A 19,143-nucleotide genomic window follows, 5' to 3' on the forward strand; every position below is an offset into this window, starting at 1 on the left:
TTAAGAAATGAGAGGAATAATACGGGAATTTCTATTTTAAAGGACATGATAGGAGCAAGGAAGAGAGAGCTTTAAGTAATAATGATGTGAAATCCTAAAATTCTTTCCATTTTTCTTAATTTTTTGAAAAATGAGAAGTGAGTACTATATTATGGAACAGAGGGAGTAATAATGATAAAAAATCGTTGTATATCTTTTGCCAAAATAAAATAAGTAGAAGCGGATAGATCTTAAAAATGAATACGAAAAGTGGTAGATTCTTTAGTTCCTTTTCTTGATCATTAGTATGTGTGAATATTTAATTTTTTCTTTATTAATTTTGTTTTGATGCACACGAGAATTTTTTTCGTGACAATGTATACACGCTACGTAACACCTCCACGAAGTAAAATTAGCTTGCAACAAGATTTGAACCCGTGACCTCTTGCAATTATATATGACACAATTACCATCTCAACCAACTTTTAATCATATTTTAAGTGTCCATATTATTATATTTGTACCTTTTAAATGTTGAGTTTTCCTTAATAGTACTCCCTCCGTCCTCTATTAGTTTACCCCTATTCCTTTTAAGGGCGTCCTTCATTAGTTTACCCTTTCTTTCTTTTTTGCTATTTTTGGAATGGGACCACAAACTTTTCATCACACACATATTCAACTTTAAGTATAAATAATCTTTTCTCTCTCTTTGTATGCCCCACAATACTATTCCTCCTAAAACTCTATGCAAAAGAAAGGGGTAAACTAATAGAGGATGGAGGGAGTATATTTTAATGGGATGGAAAAAAATGCATATCAAATTTGTAAAACAGTACCAATCCGGAGTAACACTCATACCTAATAACTAGTTTAATCTTAATTTATGGGGTCTAATACTTCGAGTTCAGAGGAAGTTCCATCACATAACCAACCAGCTAGTAACACAAAAACTAATTAATCAACCTTATAATAAAATGATGTTAGTTGGTCAACATGGGACATTTTATGGTGTAGTTTTTCTTCTAGCCTTTTGTTTATAAACCAAAAAATCAATAAAGAGAAATTACAATATATCAATCTGCATGATATATAGTAAGGTGAATTTTTTTTTGTAGCTTGGTGCATATCCATAAGTGCCAACTCAGTCCATCATCATTCATTTGGGAAATGAAAAACTTAAGACATGAGTACGTAATCTTCCAAATGTCATGGTACAATACACACACCCTGCTATTGGAACAGAAGTAAACCTAATTAAGAACAAGATTGACACTGTTAATTACTACATCATCAATTTCCATTTCCATATACATGGCACCATAGCTTGATGACTTGAATTCCACATTGCAATAGTGCATTACCCAAGCAATTAATTAAAGTATAAGGACACTGTATAGTACATGGAGTCACAAAGGTTGATAAGATTAAGACCCTAGTGTATAAATTAAGCAATGAACCGCCTTTGCTTATTTTTCAATTATCCATGATTATCCTATAGTAATTTTTTAATTGGTCATAGAGAAGAGGTCAAAGAAAGCAGCGTAGCTTTCATTTGAATAAAGAAAACGAATAAAGGAGACCTAATTTTTTAGGGAGAGATGGTAGCTCAATGGAGTATCATCTCGAACTTGAAGATATTGTCTAGAATTCGAATCCTCATCTCAACAATATGTTGGGGGTATTTGCTTCTGAACTATTTAACCTTGTAACCATCCTCTTAGTTGGTGTGTCTTGCATGCTAGTAGCCTAATAGGGGTTGATCTTTGGACCAATTATCTTTCATAAAAAAAGAATGTCAACCATGGAAAAAAATTTAATTTTTTTTTGTCCTACTACGAGGAGTTTCCCACCGCCTTCGGCGAGTGGACTAATCTCTCGCAGGAGTTTGCATGGGTACCTCAAAGGGCAGAATCCATCCCAGCTGAGATTTTTTCCATACCCAAGTAAAGATGGCCAACAGTGCGGGCCAATCCATCCATACAGCCCAGCCCACCTCGTGGACCGTGTGGTCCGGGCACGTATAAAACCCGATCCAGCCCAACTCGAACCGTAAAATTGATGTGTGGGGTCGTGGGCCAGATTTCTTGAGCCCAACCCACTAAAACCCGCTACTAAAACCGCCTAACTCGGATCACGAAATTGGTCCAACCCCACCCATGAATCGGACCAGTCCAGTCCAAGTAAATATTGAACCAAATTGTGTATATTTTAATCAAATCGTATATATTTTAATCAATTTGCATATATTATAATTCAATCAATTTTAAAAATAATGAAATCATTCATCAATATTAATAATTGTATGTATTTCAAATCATTTTAAAGATTTTATGTAACAATAATGAATAATTTCTATGATTAACCAATTTTGAAAAACAAATTCTCATGCCGGCCTGCCAGCCCAATCCAGCCCATACTAGACCCACGAACCGCTTTCCAAACCGTGAAAATCGCTAACAGATCGGTGTGGGCCAAGATATTGCAGCCCCCAGACCAGCTCGTCCAACCCATGAATTTCACGGTCCGGTCCTGGGCCGTGAAATCTCAACCCAGCCTGCTACATCCCACAATCCGACCTGCCCAGCCCGCACCAGTGGCCATAACTATACTCAAAGTTCGAATCCGAGATCTTGATTAAGGAGCAATTCAAGAGGCCCTTAACCACTCACGCCAACCGTAATTGGTAATATATATATATATATATATATATATATATATATATATATATTTGGGTAGCTATAAACATCTACTTGGTTTTCTTATAATTTTATAATTATTATATGCATGTATGGATGCGGATGCTTACAGCTTACATGTATTACACCTTAGTGTAAAACAAGAACCACCTATGCTAATAATGATAATTATGATTACTTTATTAAATAATTAAGATAGTTTTTTGTCAATCCCGGAGACACATTCTTGTCCACACAATTAAGTTTTTGTAAACTTTTTTTTTTTACCTGAATACTTTTCGTTAGTTGGTGGACAAGTTTATTGTGTTGACAATATAGTTGGCATTATGCTTAATATGGGGTGATAATTAGATTCTACATCCGTGTGGATGCCAATTGGCTGGCTACAAAAAGACAAAGTAGAAGACCTAAACAATAAATTAGCTTCAAATTAAGCTATGGGCGGCAGCCATATGGCATTGGAAATTTATTTCTTAAGATATTTTAAGCTTAATACTTCAGCTCTTGACATGTATTGATTGAAGGAGATAGTATCAAGCTTAATACTTCCAATTAGAGATGGAAATGGATTTGATCCTAACCTAACCCTCCTAGATCCTATCCTAATTGAAGGGTATTAGTTTTAATTTTTTGGATCCTATGGGCAAGGGTAGGGTATATTGGGTAAGGGTTAGGTAAGGGTCCACTTCTTATAAATACCCAAACGACCCTACCCATAAACCCTCCAAATCTAAAATATATATTTTTTAATGTAAAATAATTATATGTATTTAATATATAACATATAAAAACTCTTCCAGCCAAAATAAAACCCTCAATCCCTTACCCTAGCCGCACTATCACAATTCACATCTTACCATCATCTTACTCTCTCGCTCTAAACTATTTTCTTTATTCATATTTTGATGTATGAGACTTTTGAAATATGAAAAAACTATGTATTCCTATGTAATATAATATTTTGTGTACTAATTGACAACATTATATTTCGAATTGTGTTTAACAATTATATGTATACGTGAAAATATGAGCAGGTTTTTTTTTTGTATTGCACCCATTATGAATCCTAAACCCTACTCATACCCTAGAAGACCCTTAGGGTACGGATAAGGGTCCTAAAATAATTTACCTTGTGATATCATGATATGAATGAGGTATGAATAAGGATCTAGCCTCACCCTACCCAAACTCTATCCATTACCGTACCATCCATACTTCTAACTCTTGTCATGTATTGTCTGAAGGGGGATATTTTTAGTAACCTAACCACAACTTATATAAACGCTTTCGACATTACTTTTGACCCTTATCAGCCATAGTCCTTATGTAACTTATTAATCTTTTTTTCAAAAGGAAATATGAGTGATAATAATTTATTTAAAAGAATATGAACGATAATAACTTAAATGTTGCTAAATAGTACTTCGGATAAACATTCCAATAATACTAGCTAGTATCTCAGTGCATCATGATGAAGCGAGCAATTATATTGCCGACCCTTCTAATATGATTACAAGAAAAAGAATAATAAATTTGATTAGTTTGATATAGTAACTGTTAGAGGTTTATCTAAAAAAATCTATGTGTAATGAAACATGAAGTGATGTATTTAGAAACATCTTGTACAAATTAAAGATATTAGACAAGTGTAGAGAAATCTAGAAATTAGAACTACAATAATTATAAATATGTGTTGTATGTGCATGAGTTGAAAGGGGAGTCAAACAAGTGAACTCCATAAAAGATATTAGGAAAGGTAGAAACAAAGAGTTCTACCAAGATGAATGAGAGACATGAGCTCTCACAAACACACTTGTACAATTAATTATCGATGAAAATGCAATTTTATGATACTATTCGGGTCCATCAAAACTTTCGCGTGCGCCACAAATTCTATCAGTAACATGACACATGAAGAAGAATAATGCAATGGAGCTTCCCCTTTAAGTAAAATTGGATCATTCACTTCCACTTACAAAGCATAACAATCGAATTGTCGTTAAGAATCCGCAATCCCCATTGAGCTAGCAAGAAGCACGTCATACTGGAAATCCCCTAAAGCACCTTATGTTCTTCACCGCAAACAAATATGGAGGGTTCTTCCATGTTGTTTGTGTTATTGGAGCATGCCCTACAATCATACAAATGCTCATATAATCCTATTAATATTATGTTTAAGGGATTGTCAAGAATGTCACATTCACTCGGATATTTATAATAATTACTTAGAAATTGCTTAAAACTTGTGAACTTAAAGTTTAGGCTCACTAATATTCTAATAACTTATAAGCCCACACACTAAACATTTGGAATTATCAAGATTTTTATACCTGGATTCAAATGAGATTGATTAGTAAGAGCCTAATTAATTAGGATTTAGTTGTATTTTGCAATTTGCATGGGTAGAGGCTTATTATAATATATAGTGCACCTTAAAACTGACTCCCTCATGGTATATATATGGAAAATTTTAAGGAAACCGAGGGAGTGTGAGCAATTAAATTTCACTAGGCACCCCTGAGATTTCTTAATATTCACTAGGTACCCTCATGTTTTCCAAAATTCACCAGGTATCCTGTGGTTTGGAAAAATACCTAACGTGACCCTATCGTCAACTTTCTATTGAATATAACCCTAAAAAAGCTTAATTAATCCTAACTTCTAACCCTAACCCTTAACCCTAACCTTTAACCCACCCACCACCCTGCCCCTCCCGACCGCAACCCCTCCCCACCCCTACCCCTCACGCAATGCCTCCCCCAACCCCTCGTAGCCCCTCCCCCACCCCCTCGCAAGTCGCAGCCCCTGAGTCGATTTCCCCTCCCCTCCCTTCTCTTCCCTGTCGAATTTAACTCCCTTCCCCCACCCCCTCGAACTTCCAACTTTTTCATTGCCAAACGCCCCATATCCCATACAGTACCCCTTAAGTCTTCTTCTAAGTATAAAACAATTCATAATAAAAAAGTTGCTTTCATGAGGTGACCTCTTTTTGCAATTTGTATACAGAAGTAGTCAAGCAGAAAAAATAATTAAACATGCAATAAAAATATTAAAACAAGCTGGCGATTTTACCCTTCTCATGCACTGCCAACGCCCCTTTTAACAAACAAACACAAAGTTCCATTAGCTCCACCATTAAAACTAGATATCTTAAACTATATTGTTTTGACTCAAATAATTAGGAAATTTTAACTTTAACACCCATATAAAAAGCCCTCACCACAACAACAAAAACTCAAACTTCTCTTAAGTTGTTGATCAAGCACAACAAACAACATAAAAAAGAAAAATGTCAAAGATTCATCCCCACCTCCTTGCAGCACCACCATCAGAAACACCAGTTTCTGATCCCTCAACTTCAGATCACCCTCTTTCTATCTCCTCCTCTACAGGAGGAGAGATCTTCACCATTTGGATGAAATCTCTCATTCTTGGAGGCAAAGGTTGTACAGTTTTCGACTCGAATGGCGAAGTTGTATACAGGGTTGATAACTATTCTTCCAAAGGTTGTGATCAAGTCTTCCTAATGGATTCCCAAGGTCATGTCCTCCTTACAATCCTAAGAAAGGTAACAAACAAACACCTTGAAAAAGGGTATTTTAGTAATTTCACATAAAATAACGCGATCTCGAATGAGTTTACTTATACATTTTTGTTCATGTGATACAGAAATATAGGTTGTTGGCAAGGATATAAGGATGAGAAGAAGAAAGGAGCATCATGGTGGTTTCAAGTAAACAAAAGTTGGAAAATTCCTAAAAAGCCCTTAGGATGTGAAATGGTGGTGAATTTGTATCATGATAAAAAGTCACCTGCATTCAAGATTGTCAAGGGTAAAAGTGAGTTAACATCATGTAAGATAGTAGATAGAGTGGGAGGACTCATTGCAGAAGTGAAGAGAAAACAATCAATCGGAGGGGTAGTTTTGGGAAACGATGTTATGACATTAGTGCTTGAGCCTAATATTGATCCATCTTTAATTATGGGACTTATGATTACATATAATCTTATTCACTCTAGAATGTGAAAATCTTTTCTTTTATTTTACAACAACATCATTGGGTGAACCTGGTGTGTGATTTTGATCCGGTTGTAGATATACTCATGTTCTTCCTTTTTTTTTCGGGTTTTTGTTAGATTTTTGTTTACAGCTTAATTGTCAAAAAGGATACTAACATGTACATGACATGAATTATAATATAGATTGGATTCCCTTAGCCTAGTTGTTGTATTTTTTTTTTTGGGGTAAGTGAGTAATAATCACATTCCTTCAATCACTTATACAACCTATAACTGTCATGGTAGCAGCAACACAAAGCGTGGATTATGCACTAGGGTGCACCATGCTCATTGTGCATCCAAAAAGAACATACCGTTTATATAAATGAACACGAACTTTTTTCAACAACTTTTCAACGTTAAAAAAGAACACACGACTTACAATTAAAGAACGTGTACATTTAAATTTATAAAAGAACGAAGGTTATAATGAAAAGAACATATAATAAATGAACATCTACACTTAAGGTAAAAGAACATACACCTTTTAAATTCAAATTTAAAAAAGGAATCTTTAGTTGCAAAATTTAAGGAAGCAAATAACAATAATTTTTTAAAATTACAGATTCTAAAAATAATAAAACGACGTAGTTTAGAAAAGGGTGCACCATGCTTTACATGCACTTGGGTGCATGTACTTATTTGCGGCAGCAACAACCAACACGACAGAAACAACCAACAATCAACAAACTATACAACTATCGTACATCATGATCTGCTAAACGACTAGGCAATCTATGATATTTGGGCCGCTTAAGGGCTGCGAGTAGCCCAAAACCGCAACCATGTATCTTAAAGGACTGCGGGTAACCTAAAAACAACAACCTAATAAAGGGCTGCGGTTTTAGAGTTAACGCAACCCTTCACATTAAGGGATGCGGTTTTCAATAAATCGTAACCTTTGCACCGCAACCTTTGCCTTTTTCCACTAGTGCTAGACTTAACTCGCTGCTTCACAACATATTGAATGCTCTTTACAGTTTTCTCTATTGTATATATACATGCTCTGATTCCACAAAACGTTATTTCTCTCCCGCCAAATTTTATATACAATAACAACTATACTTGCCACTATAACCTGTCTTCTGAACTTGCCTCCCTTATACCTTCTTTTCACCCACCCAAGGAGCCGTGGGAGATTATTAGTGACCACATTAATGCTTAGTCACCTTTTTATCAGAAGCAAACATTGTTTGCTATAGTAACAGTTAAAGAACAAGTGATGATTATCCTCCATTCCATTTTCACACATCAAACAATTATTCCCATTACAGACACCAATAGTTGCAAGTCTAGCTCTAGTATGTGGTCTATCCTTCATTGCTAACCATCCCACAAAGCTATGCTTTGGCAAATTATGATGGTTCCAAATTGCCTGACACCAGTCTTCTTTTGTCCCAAAATCCATCATCTTTTGATAAGTAGCAGTCGTACTGTATTTGGGACAATTCAACTAAGAATTACCACAAGTCCTTAGGATCACATTCTTAGCTTTGCATATGTATTTGACCACCCAACTGGCACCATGTGGAGCAACAAAAGTGTTCCAGTTCTGCTCTTTAATGTATCTGTCATGGATCCATTTCACCCATAAATTATCAGCCTTTCTAGCGATATCCCAGACCAGTTTACCAAATATAGCCATATTCCATTGTAGCAAAGCTCTAAATAACCCTAGCCCACCATGACTTCTAGGTCTACAAACATCTTCCCGGTTAACATAACCTGGCTTAGAACTATTACAAGTTCCAGTCCACAAAAATGCTCGGCAAATAGAGTTAATTTGCCTAAGCACAACCTTTGGGAGAAGCAAAATGTGTGACTAGTAGACATTAATGCTCAGGAGCACAACATTAACTAATTGCCTCCTTCATGCAAATGATATGTTTCTATTACTCCAAATACGAATTTTAATCAACATTTTATCAACCAACTTCTCACAGTCTACATTAGAGAGTTTCTTTATGTTTATTGGTACAACTAAGTACTTGAATGGTAAAGCTCCATGTTTAGACCCTGAACTTTCATTGATTCTCTATATTCAGGCTCAGTCAAACCACAACTATATAACTCAGATTCACTAGGATTGGCCTTCAACCCAAAAGGGGTTGCAAAAAGCTTAATACCCTGAAGTAACAAATACACAATTTTGAAATCACCTTTGCAAAATAATATGCTACATCATCAACAAAGTAAAAGTGATTGATGGCAAGGCTTTTGCATCTAGGGTGAAAAGTGAAATCCTGCTGCTTACCAACATATCTCATGACCTTGGAGAAATACTCCATACCCAAAACAAACAGCGGAGGTGACATTGGCCTTGCTTTGATACCCTGAAAAGAAGCAAAGACTCAAGCTTGGATTTTGTGGAAAATGTTTCCAGTTTTTATGAAACTTTGCAAATATTCTGTGTGTTCTGCGACCATACAACTTGCACTATATGTACACAACATCTTAAGAGAAACCCTACCATCAGCCTTGTAATTGTATAACAAGATAAGATAGGATAGGACAAAAGATAACGACTACCAATATCTTGGATCAGGCAAAAGAAAATTAGGTACAAAAAATAAGAGAACAAAAATTATCCTACATGAGGCTGTAAGATAAGAACTATACACTATAAGATGTACAGATGTTGAAAATATCATATGTTTAATAAGCAACGAACGCGGCTATTTATAACCATTGATAGGGTTTCTAGAAGCTCAAAACCGCGAGCTTGGTTGATGGTAATAGTAAAATCGTGGATAGAGTTTATAGACTGTTTGACGGAATTGGCAAATCAATGGAGTTGGTCAGTTGGAGGAAAACATCTTCTGAATTATTGGCTTGGTCGGAGTGGTTCGGTTCTTTGAAGGGGAACAATTCTGAAAAAATTTGACTTGCTTGTCATAAGAGAGGAAGGAGAGAGCAGGTTTAAGGAAGAAGAAAGTCAACCTTTTGACACTAAAAATTATTTTCCTGTTTTTCCTTTATTTTATAAAATAAAAAAAGTAACCATCTATTACCACAACTTTCAATATTGCAACTTAACAATTTAGTTTTAGTAAAAATTAAGTGCTTGAATTTAGAGCGAAGTTTTAATTACACACTATAATCAACCAATTTTTATTAATTAATAAGGATTTTAATTTAAATAAGTAGATGTTGGCAGAGATAGCAAATGGGTCATACGGGTAGGGTCAAATTCGGGTAAACTTTATGTTCGAATTTTGTTCGGGTCCGGTCGGGTCCATTCGGGTGCATGACCATATCAGGTCCATGAAATCTCAGTTCGGGTGCGAGTTTGATGAGTCAGTTAACATCAGGTCGTTCCCCCAATCAATTCGGGTTGGTTTGGGTCGGACCAATGGAATATGGCCAACTTTTTTCAAGCAAATAAATAAAACACATAAAGTGCTATATACAGCAAAAAAGAGTAAAAGACTAACCTACCCCTCAAGGGAAGGTCATGATCATACTAAACGTGATGTCATTCAGGCCATGCCTACATATTTCATGGGAGTCTATAAAGTCTCATCTATGATTATTCAGAAGATTCATTCAGCCATGGCACTACTTTAGTGGGGAAGTTCTGTTGATCATAGGAAGATTCATTGGAATAGTTGGGGACTCTTCATGCGCTCAGAAATGTTTTGGTGGCATGGGGTTCCATGATCTTAGTGTCTTCAACAATACCTTGTTGGGTCGGCAAGCCTGAAGACTTGTGCGCCCTCCTCACTCCTTGTTTGGTAAAGTCATGAAAGCTAAGTATTATCCTCACAGTGATTTTCTTGATGCTTCTCTTAGTTATTCTTGTAGTTACTCGTGGAAAAGTATATGTACTTCGAAGGCTTTGATTAATGAGAGTTGTTTATGGTGTGTTGGGAACGGAGAAAATATTGATGTGCGGAGTGATCCTTGGATTACATATGATGATGGGAGATTTTTTTTTTGCACCCCCGCTTATTGACATTGTCAAGATGAGTGAGTTAATTGATGCTAGTAGTATGGAGTGGAATACGAGTTTTGTTTGAACAAAATTTTAGTGACCGCGATTGCATCCTTGCAATTCCTTTGAGCTCGTGGAATACGAGTTTTGTTGAACAAAATTTTAGTGAGCGCGATTGCATCCTTGCAATTCCTTTGAGCTCATTGAATATCCAAGATGAATTAACTTGGGTTCTCACAAAAGACGGGCATTATTATATGTTGGGTAAAGGAGGGAATCTTGATGCTTTTTCCACCAAGCTTGGGTAGATATTTGGGGCATGAATTCTAGCCCAAAGGTTAAACATTTTCTTTGGAGATGTTGCACCAATTCTTTGCCTCCTCGTTCGCTTCTTAAACATAGGCACTTCGTTGATGATGATATGTGTCCATGAGGTTGTGGGGAGATTGAAACTACAAATCATGCTTTGTTCACTTGCCTTCAAGTGACTGAATTATGGGAGGATGTTGATTAAGTTGCTCCTTGTATTAACTCGTCAAATCTTCCCATGTGCGACTTGGCCGGTTGAGATTTAGCAGTAAATGGATGATGCCAAGCTCTCATGTGGCATTACTTTGGCCTGGTGTTTGTGGATGGAAAGCAATATGTAGGTGTTCCAAGAGAGCGCACGCCAAACCATGTCCTTATCAACCGTATCCGCCTTTTGGTCGAGGAATTTGTTAAGTATTTGGCTCGTATCTACTGCACAAAACCGAAACCTTGTAAGCCAAGTTCGAAGATTTGGCAGCCCTCCCTCGTGGTATGCTCAAGCTAAATGTCGATGCCTCCTTTGTCGTGGCTGGGTGGGTTGGACTTGGTGTTGTGGGTCGAAACTCAGAGGGGCATGTTAGCTTTGTTGCTACTCGAAGAGTCAAGTCTTTCTGGAGCCCGGAAGTTGCAGAAGCTAAGGCACTTCTAATGGCGGTTAGGCTTGACAAATGTTTTGATTTTGATGAGGTGATTCTTGAATCGGACTGCCAAGTTATAATCAAGCGTCTTTCATAGAGTGCGCTCTATCTCTCGGATTTTGACATTATTCTCCATGACATCTTAACGTCTTATTCCTCTTTCACTTCTCTTGTTTGGTCACATGTTAAACGTAACGATAACTTTGTTGCTCACCATTTAGCAAAGCTAGTTCCTTTTGGGAAATCCACTCTCCCCCGAAAGTGGTTCCCTATGTACTTATGGATACTTTGTCCATTAATTAATCTAGCTTGCTTTTCCTCTCAAAAAAAAAAGTTACCCATAATCTTTTTTTTTTGCTAATTAAGTAAGATATATTGAGAAAAAAAAAACGACATTACAACCAAAATAACGCAGCAATAGATTAAAATATTATTTTTTGATCATATTTAAACCTATTGTTGCGGTTCCTTAAAAAAACCGCATCAATAGCCTCTTTTAATATATAAAAGGATGACACACCCCCCATTAGGGTTCTTTACATCTCTCAAGTCTCAGCCGTCTATTTCCTCTCTCTCCTACTAACCTCTCACACGACATTTCCTACCTCTCACTCTCCACTTCCTCTCTTCCTCCTATCTCTCACTCTCCTCTTCCTCTCTCATCCTCCACTAGTGAATCCACTGGTGACTCTCACTCCGAGTCTTCGACGAGCAACCACTGGCGACGACACTGTCAATCGAACGAATTCTTTCGATTTTTTGAAGGATTGCGTCACCAACTACCCGGGTCGTCGCTCGTGGTCTACAAATCTCGGCCGTCGCTCGTCGCTCGTGGTCTACAAATCTCGGCCGTCGCTCCACCAATAAACCGCAACTGGCGACATGCGAAGCCCACCAAACACACACACGAAACTGGCGACAGGCAAAGCCCATCGAAGCCTCATCGATGTCGAAAATGGCGACATGCGAAGCCTCAGCGAAGCAGATCTGGGTGCTCGTTTTAGTTCTTTTTTTTTTCTTAAATTAAATTCTTCGATTTTAGTTTTTTTTTTTAGATTTGATTTTCTGATTTTCTTCTTGTATTGTTATAATTTTTTTAGATTTAGTTCTTCGATTTAGATACTGTTATAATTTTCATCATCTTACTGTTATAATATAATGTTAGGAGTTTCGATTTTTTTGATTTATTGTTAGTTTCATTTGTTGTGCTGAATGTGGTGTTATCTTTCTCTTAAAAGATCTGATGCTCATTTGTTATGTGAATTTGGTGGATAGTGCATGGGTTATTTTCCTGGTTCTAATTTTTTAAATTTACTATCAAAAAAAAAAAAACTTTTTACTTGTACTCTGACATATTGCACTAGGGAAAAAAAAGGAAGGGCTGCGGAGGAAGGGCTGCGCTTTTGATAAAAGCGCAGCCCTACTAGTAAAGGGTTGCGCTTTTCTTCAAAAGCGCATCCCTTCTTACTTCAGAAGGGCTGCGCTTTTCCTAAAAGCGCAGCCCTACTAAGTGAAGGGCTGCACTTTTATAAAAAGCGCAGCCCTTCTGACTAAGTAGGGTTGCGCTTTTGAAGAAAAGCGCAGCCCTTCTTAAAAAAATTTGAAATAAAAAAATCGCGGGCTTTGAAATATTGAGCGGGCTTCAGATATATTATCCCTCATTCTCTCTCCTCTCTCACGTCCCTCATCCATTTTCCTCCTTCTCTCTCCTCTCTCACGACCCTCCTCCCTTTCCTCCTTCTCTCTCATCCTCTCTTCTCTCTCAAAAACTCCCAGAAAATGCGACAAACGCGACAAAAAGCCTGAAATGATTTGCACGAATCATGCCGACGGAGTCCGTGCCTATTGTGATACCTTTTCGGAAGCGGAACGGGCCAACGATTCAAACTCACCGCTATGCCGTGACGTTTAGGCTTTTTAAGCCATACGAGTTTGTTTAAGCCTCCAAATAGGCATTTTAAGTATTTCCGAATTTTTTTTCCTTAATTATGTATTAGGGTTTTGTTTTATGTATTTAAACATTATTAGGTTAATGTTTGGAGGTAGTTCTTGTATTTTCAGATCTATAATGTTCTTGTATACTTCTCTTTGTTTTGATTAATGTTCTTGTATACTTCTCTTTGTTTTGATTTAATGTTCTTGTATACTTCTCTTTGTTTTGATTAATGTTCTTGTATTTTCATCTTCGTTTTGATTAATGTTCTTGTATTTAATGTTTTCTACTCATTTTATGTTTATGCTCATTTGTTACTTTTTTTTCTCATTTTAGGAAGTTTTTGCTCATTTTAAGTGGTTCTCACGGTTCTCACGGTTCTCACCATAAGAGAGTTCTCATTAGAACCCAACCCTATATATATATATATATATATATATATATTATATATATATATATATTAATATATATATAATATATAATATATATATATATATATATATAATATATAATAATATATTTATATCATTTCTATGTATTTTGTATAATTTTCGTTTCTGTATATTTTTATTGTTGGTAGATAATGTTTGTTAATAATGTATATTTTTTATTGTTGGCATATTAATCATGAATTTATGTTTTTGTATATTTTCGTTTATTAATTTTCCTTTCTGTATATATATAATATTCTTATTTATATGTTTGGTAATAAAATAAATGTTGCGCCCATTTATATATTTATAGTAATATGTTGGTAATAATATCGGGCCAGATGAGTTAAATTTCAAGTGAAAGGAATGTAAAGTTGCAGACCTGCTACTGCAGGTCTGCAACTTTTTTTTACCACTAATTTCGACATACTGATGCGGATTTTATGTAAAACCGCATCAGTATGTAAATTTAGTGATGCGGTTTATCTTAAAACGGCATCCGTTAATATGATTAACTGATACGGTTTTAAGGTAAAACCGCATCAGTAAATCATTTTCTGATGCGGTTTTGGACTGCATCAAAAAATGTTTGTAAGCTGCTGCGACCCTACTTGATGCGGACCAAAACCGCATCAGAAAGGCCAGTTTTGACCGCATCAGATAGGGTTTTTTCCACTTGTAAAGCCAGATTTATGCTCTGCCAACTTCTTATTCTAGCAGTTATTTTCTCAACTAAATTCATACAATCATTCACAAAGGTTCTCTTGAAACTGATTGGCACACCAAGATGTTTGAAGGAAAAGAACCCACTTTAAAACCAGTAACATTTCACTAATATTTGAATCACATCATTTTTCATACTAGAGGTGTACATTTCTGTTTTATTCTCGTTAACTTCAACCCCTGAAACCTCTGAAAAGTATATAAAACCTTGAAGGAAGGAATAAATAGATCTAAAGTCCCCTCTACTATAGAGAATAATGTCATCTACGAAGCATAAGTGATTCAATTTCACTCCTGAACATCTAGGGTGTAATTTAAATTGTGTTTTCCACTAGTAGAATAAATGTTATTTGTTACGGTTAAAAAGTGTCCTATTGCTGCGGTTTTGGGCGCGCAGCAATTAAGGGGGCAACAATAGGTATTAATAATATTTCTGCGGTTTTAAACCGCAGCAATATCTTCAAATATTGCTGCGGTTCTTAGGTCAAACCGTAGCAATATTATAATTTTTTACCTATTTAACACGTAATATTGCTACGGTTTTTGGCCCAAAACCGCTGCAATATTATAAATTAAAAAACAAAAAGGTAATATTGCTGCGGTTTATATGGTAGGACCCGCAGTAATATGCACTAGACAGGTAAAAAAAAATTTATTCTTAAAAAATTAAAAAGAACAGAAAAAAAACGAGTTGCAGACTCTGCGAAGAGAGAACGAGCAAAACAAAATACTTCCTACAATGGCGGATAAACAAGGATCTTCTTCGCGCTCTTCTTCGGTCGACAAGAAGCGAAAACGAGTTGCAGACTCTGATTTCAATTCGCAACTTGACAATGTCGAACATAATTTAACATCAATAACCAGATCTAAAAAAATGAAACCAAACTATAATCAAACCAGGTTTAAAAAATAAAATCAACATCAATAACCAAACTAGATCTAAAAAATGAAATCAACATCAAAAACCAAAATTAAACTAATTTATCAATAACTCTGCTCTTAACATAATTTATCGGAAAAAAAAGGGAAAAGAGATCTAAATATCAAATCTAAATAAAAATGAAAAAAAGTTAAAGAAAGGAAAAAAATCAGATCTAAACAAAGCAGCGGCGAGATCTCGAATTGTGAGCGACGGCAAGGTCGATGCGAGGTTTCGGACTGAGTGACGGCGAGGCTTTGCACTGAGCGACGGCGACTTGTGAGGTCTTCTGGGCGACGACAATTTGCGAGAAGAGGAGCAAACGCCGGTGAGCAGATGAAGAACGAAGCGTCGACTCTTTGATGACGCCTGCGAGCAGATGAAGAACGAAGCGTCGACTCTTTGATGACGCCAGCGAGCAGATGAAGAACGAAGCGCCGACTCTTTGATGACGTCGGCGAGCAGATGAAGAACGAGCGAACTTGAGCGACGGCGAGACTGCGAAGGAGAGTGAGGTGAGAAGGTGAGCAAGATGAGAAATTACTGTGAGTTTGGGAGGAGGAGCGAGGTGAGTTAGGTGCGAGAATTACTGTGAGTTTGGGAGGATGAGAGAGGTGAGAAGGTTTGAGAGGATGAGAGAGGTGAGAAGGTTTGAGAGGATGAGAGAGGTGAGAAGGTGCGAGAATTACTTTGAGTGAGTTTGGGAAGACGAGAGAGGTGAGAAGGTGAGAGAATTAAGAGGCGTGAAAACGCGCTCAGCTAACCCTAAATATATACAAGGAACTATTGCTGCGGTTTTGGCAAAAACCGCAGCAATATATTAAAATAATATATTTTTTATATTATTTTAATATATTGCTGCGGTATTTTTCAGAAACCGCAGCAATATATCCTACTCAAATAGTCAAACTTTTTCAAAAGTTATCCACGAAACTATATTGCTGCGGTTTGCGGTCAAAACCGCAGCAATATGGATATTTTTATTTTTTATTTTCTTTTTACGTGATATATTGCTGCGTATGGGTAAAACTGCAGCAATATTATCGCAGCAAATAGCATTTATTCTATTAGTGTTCTCACCTACCACCTTTAGAGTTCTAGTTAATAAGTACTCCATACATATGACAAAGAGCAAAGGAGAAATAGGATCCCCCTGCCTTAGCCCCTTTTTACCCTCAAAGAAGCCAAGTGAATCTAGGAGAACAGACACACTCAAGAATAAGGTCAATAAATCTCCTGGGAAAGTTAAGACCTCTCAACAATTCATTAAGAAAATTCCAATTTATTGAGTCATAGGCCTTTTTCATGTCCATTGTAATTATACAGCCTAGACTAGTACCCTTTTTACCATAATATCTAACGAAATCTTGGCAAATCATTATGTTATGGCCAATAAACCTCCCTTGAATGAAGGCTCCTTGGTTCTCAACAATGATTTCATGGAGGATTAACTTTATTCTTGCACACATGACTTTTGTGATGCATTTGACAGTATTGCAACATGTAATAGATCTAAACTCATATACACTACAAGGACATTTCACCTTAGGTATCTTCAAAACTCATATTCACATTTCACTACATAACAGAAGGGCTGCGCTGGAAGGGCGGTGTATTCTTCAAAACGCAGCCCTTCTTTATTGTAGGGCTGCGTATTTAAAAAAAAAAGCGCAGCCCTACATAACAGAAGGGCTGCATTTTTGAAGAAAAGCGCAGCCCTTTTGAAAAAGGGTTGCGCTTGTCAAAAAAACGCAGCCCTTCTTACAGTCAGAAGGGCTGCATTTTTTTTACAAGCGCAGCCCTACTAAGTGAAGGGCTGCGCTTGTAAAAAAAATGCAGCCCTTATGACTGTAAGAAGGGCTGCGTTTTTTTGACAAGCGCAGCCACCTGAGTGAAGGGTTGCGCTTGTCAAAAAAACGCAGCCCTTTGTTATGTAGGGCTGCGCTTTTTTCTTACAAGCGCAGCCCTTCGTTATATTTTCTTTTTATTAAATTGCGCGCATGTAAGAATTTTGAACAGCTCTATAAACACAATTAAATTCTCTCTCCTTATTCTCTCTTCTCTCAAGTCCTTCTCTCTCACCCTCCTTCCTTCCTCTTTCCACAACAACCGCAGATCTCCTCTCTTGTGAAACAGCAGATCTCCTCTCCATTTTCTTCTTAAAAACCACAGATCCCTCTTTTTAACTTGTGGATTTTTTTTCTTAAAAATACTCTCCATTTTCTGAATTTTTTGGGTTCATTGCTTCTGTTCTGATTTTGATTTTTTTACAGATTTAGGTTTTCAGAGATAACGTAGAGAATCAAGAGAAGAATAATAAGGTAAGAAAATGGCGTCAGATTGATGAGGATGAGGAGAGAGACAAGGGTATTCAAGAAGACGACGATGGAATAAAAGTTCAAGAAGATGTGGGTCAGTTCGATACCATGAATGAGCTTGATTGTGGGTTTTAGGGCCTAATCCATGGTTGGCAAAAAAAGGGCATAAATTGTGGTAAAGTGGGAAGAAAGATGAACAATTTGTTAAAAGATCGAGGTTGAATTTTGATGGGAGTTTTTTTATGTGTATCCAACGGCCTGTACAGTTAGTATCTGATTGGGTGGTTGTGATTGCTTTGAGGAGAAAGAAAGTGAAGAAAAGGAGTAGGAAGAAGGTGGTGGTGGTGGTTGCCATGGATGTGTGGGAATGAAGATTGAGTTTTTTCTGGTTTTGGGATTTTCAGATTTTACACTTTACAATGAAGTTTACTTTTGTGTTTTTTTTATTATTTTTGTTCATTTTCGTTCGTTTTTAATTTGTGGATTTTTTTTCTTAAAAATACTCTGTATTTTCTGAATTTTTTGGGTTCATTGCTTCTATATTCTGATTTTGGTTTTTACAGATTTAGGTTGAAGATGGAAGTTCAAGTTTAAAGTTAGAAGCTGAAGTTCAAGTTAGCATTTAAAGATTTAGGTTAAAGATTGAAATTGTTTTGTTATATCTGTTATTTGATTTCAATTGTATATTACAGTATTTTGGTTGTATGATATTCATCAGAATCAATAAAAATCTAAATTTTAATTTCTAGATTGAAGTTTTATATTACACGCCGTTGGTTGTTGCTGCTGCTTTATCAAACTACATTATTTCTTTTTTTTTTTGGTCTAAAAGGGTTGCGTTTTTTAAACTAAAAACGAAGCCCTTCACTTGAAGAAGGGTTGCGTTTTTAGTCCAAAAATGCAACCCTTTTAAGCATGAAGGGCTGAGTTTGTTATTAAAATCGCAGCCCTTCCTTGTGAAGGGCTGCGTTTGGAAAGCGCGGCCCTACTTACTAAGTGAAGGGCTGCTATCACTAGTATGGAATTGGCTTTTAGCAACGCATCAAAATAGCCTACTACAACGCTATAAAGCGTCGCCATCACTTTTACAAACGCACTAAGAAGTGCTCCTCTTGCCTGTGTTGCTACACCCTGTAGCTACGCTTTATTTCTGCGTCGGCATAGCTAGGATAAATGCATCGCTAGTTCGAAACGCTTTTAAGCA

At 36.5% G+C, this 19,143-nt stretch overlaps 1 protein-coding gene across 1 annotated transcript; it reads left to right on the forward strand.

Moving 5' to 3' along the window:
- Positions 1 to 5,766: 5,766 nt before the first annotated feature.
- On the forward strand, positions 5,767 to 6,892 carry LOC104899686 (protein LURP-one-related 11). The gene is given in 3 exon segments (XM_057396260.1): positions 5,767 to 6,243; positions 6,345 to 6,355; positions 6,357 to 6,892. Coding segments are annotated over 3 exon segments (636 nt in total). The 5' UTR covers positions 5,767 to 5,964; the 3' UTR covers positions 6,703 to 6,892.
- Positions 6,893 to 19,143: the final 12,251 nt, after the last annotated feature.

Source organism: Beta vulgaris, chromosome 7 (genome assembly GCF_026745355.1).
Source record: "Beta vulgaris subsp. vulgaris cultivar EL10 chromosome 7, EL10.2, whole genome shotgun sequence".
Lineage (NCBI taxonomy): Eukaryota > Viridiplantae > Streptophyta > Magnoliopsida > Caryophyllales > Amaranthaceae > Beta > Beta vulgaris.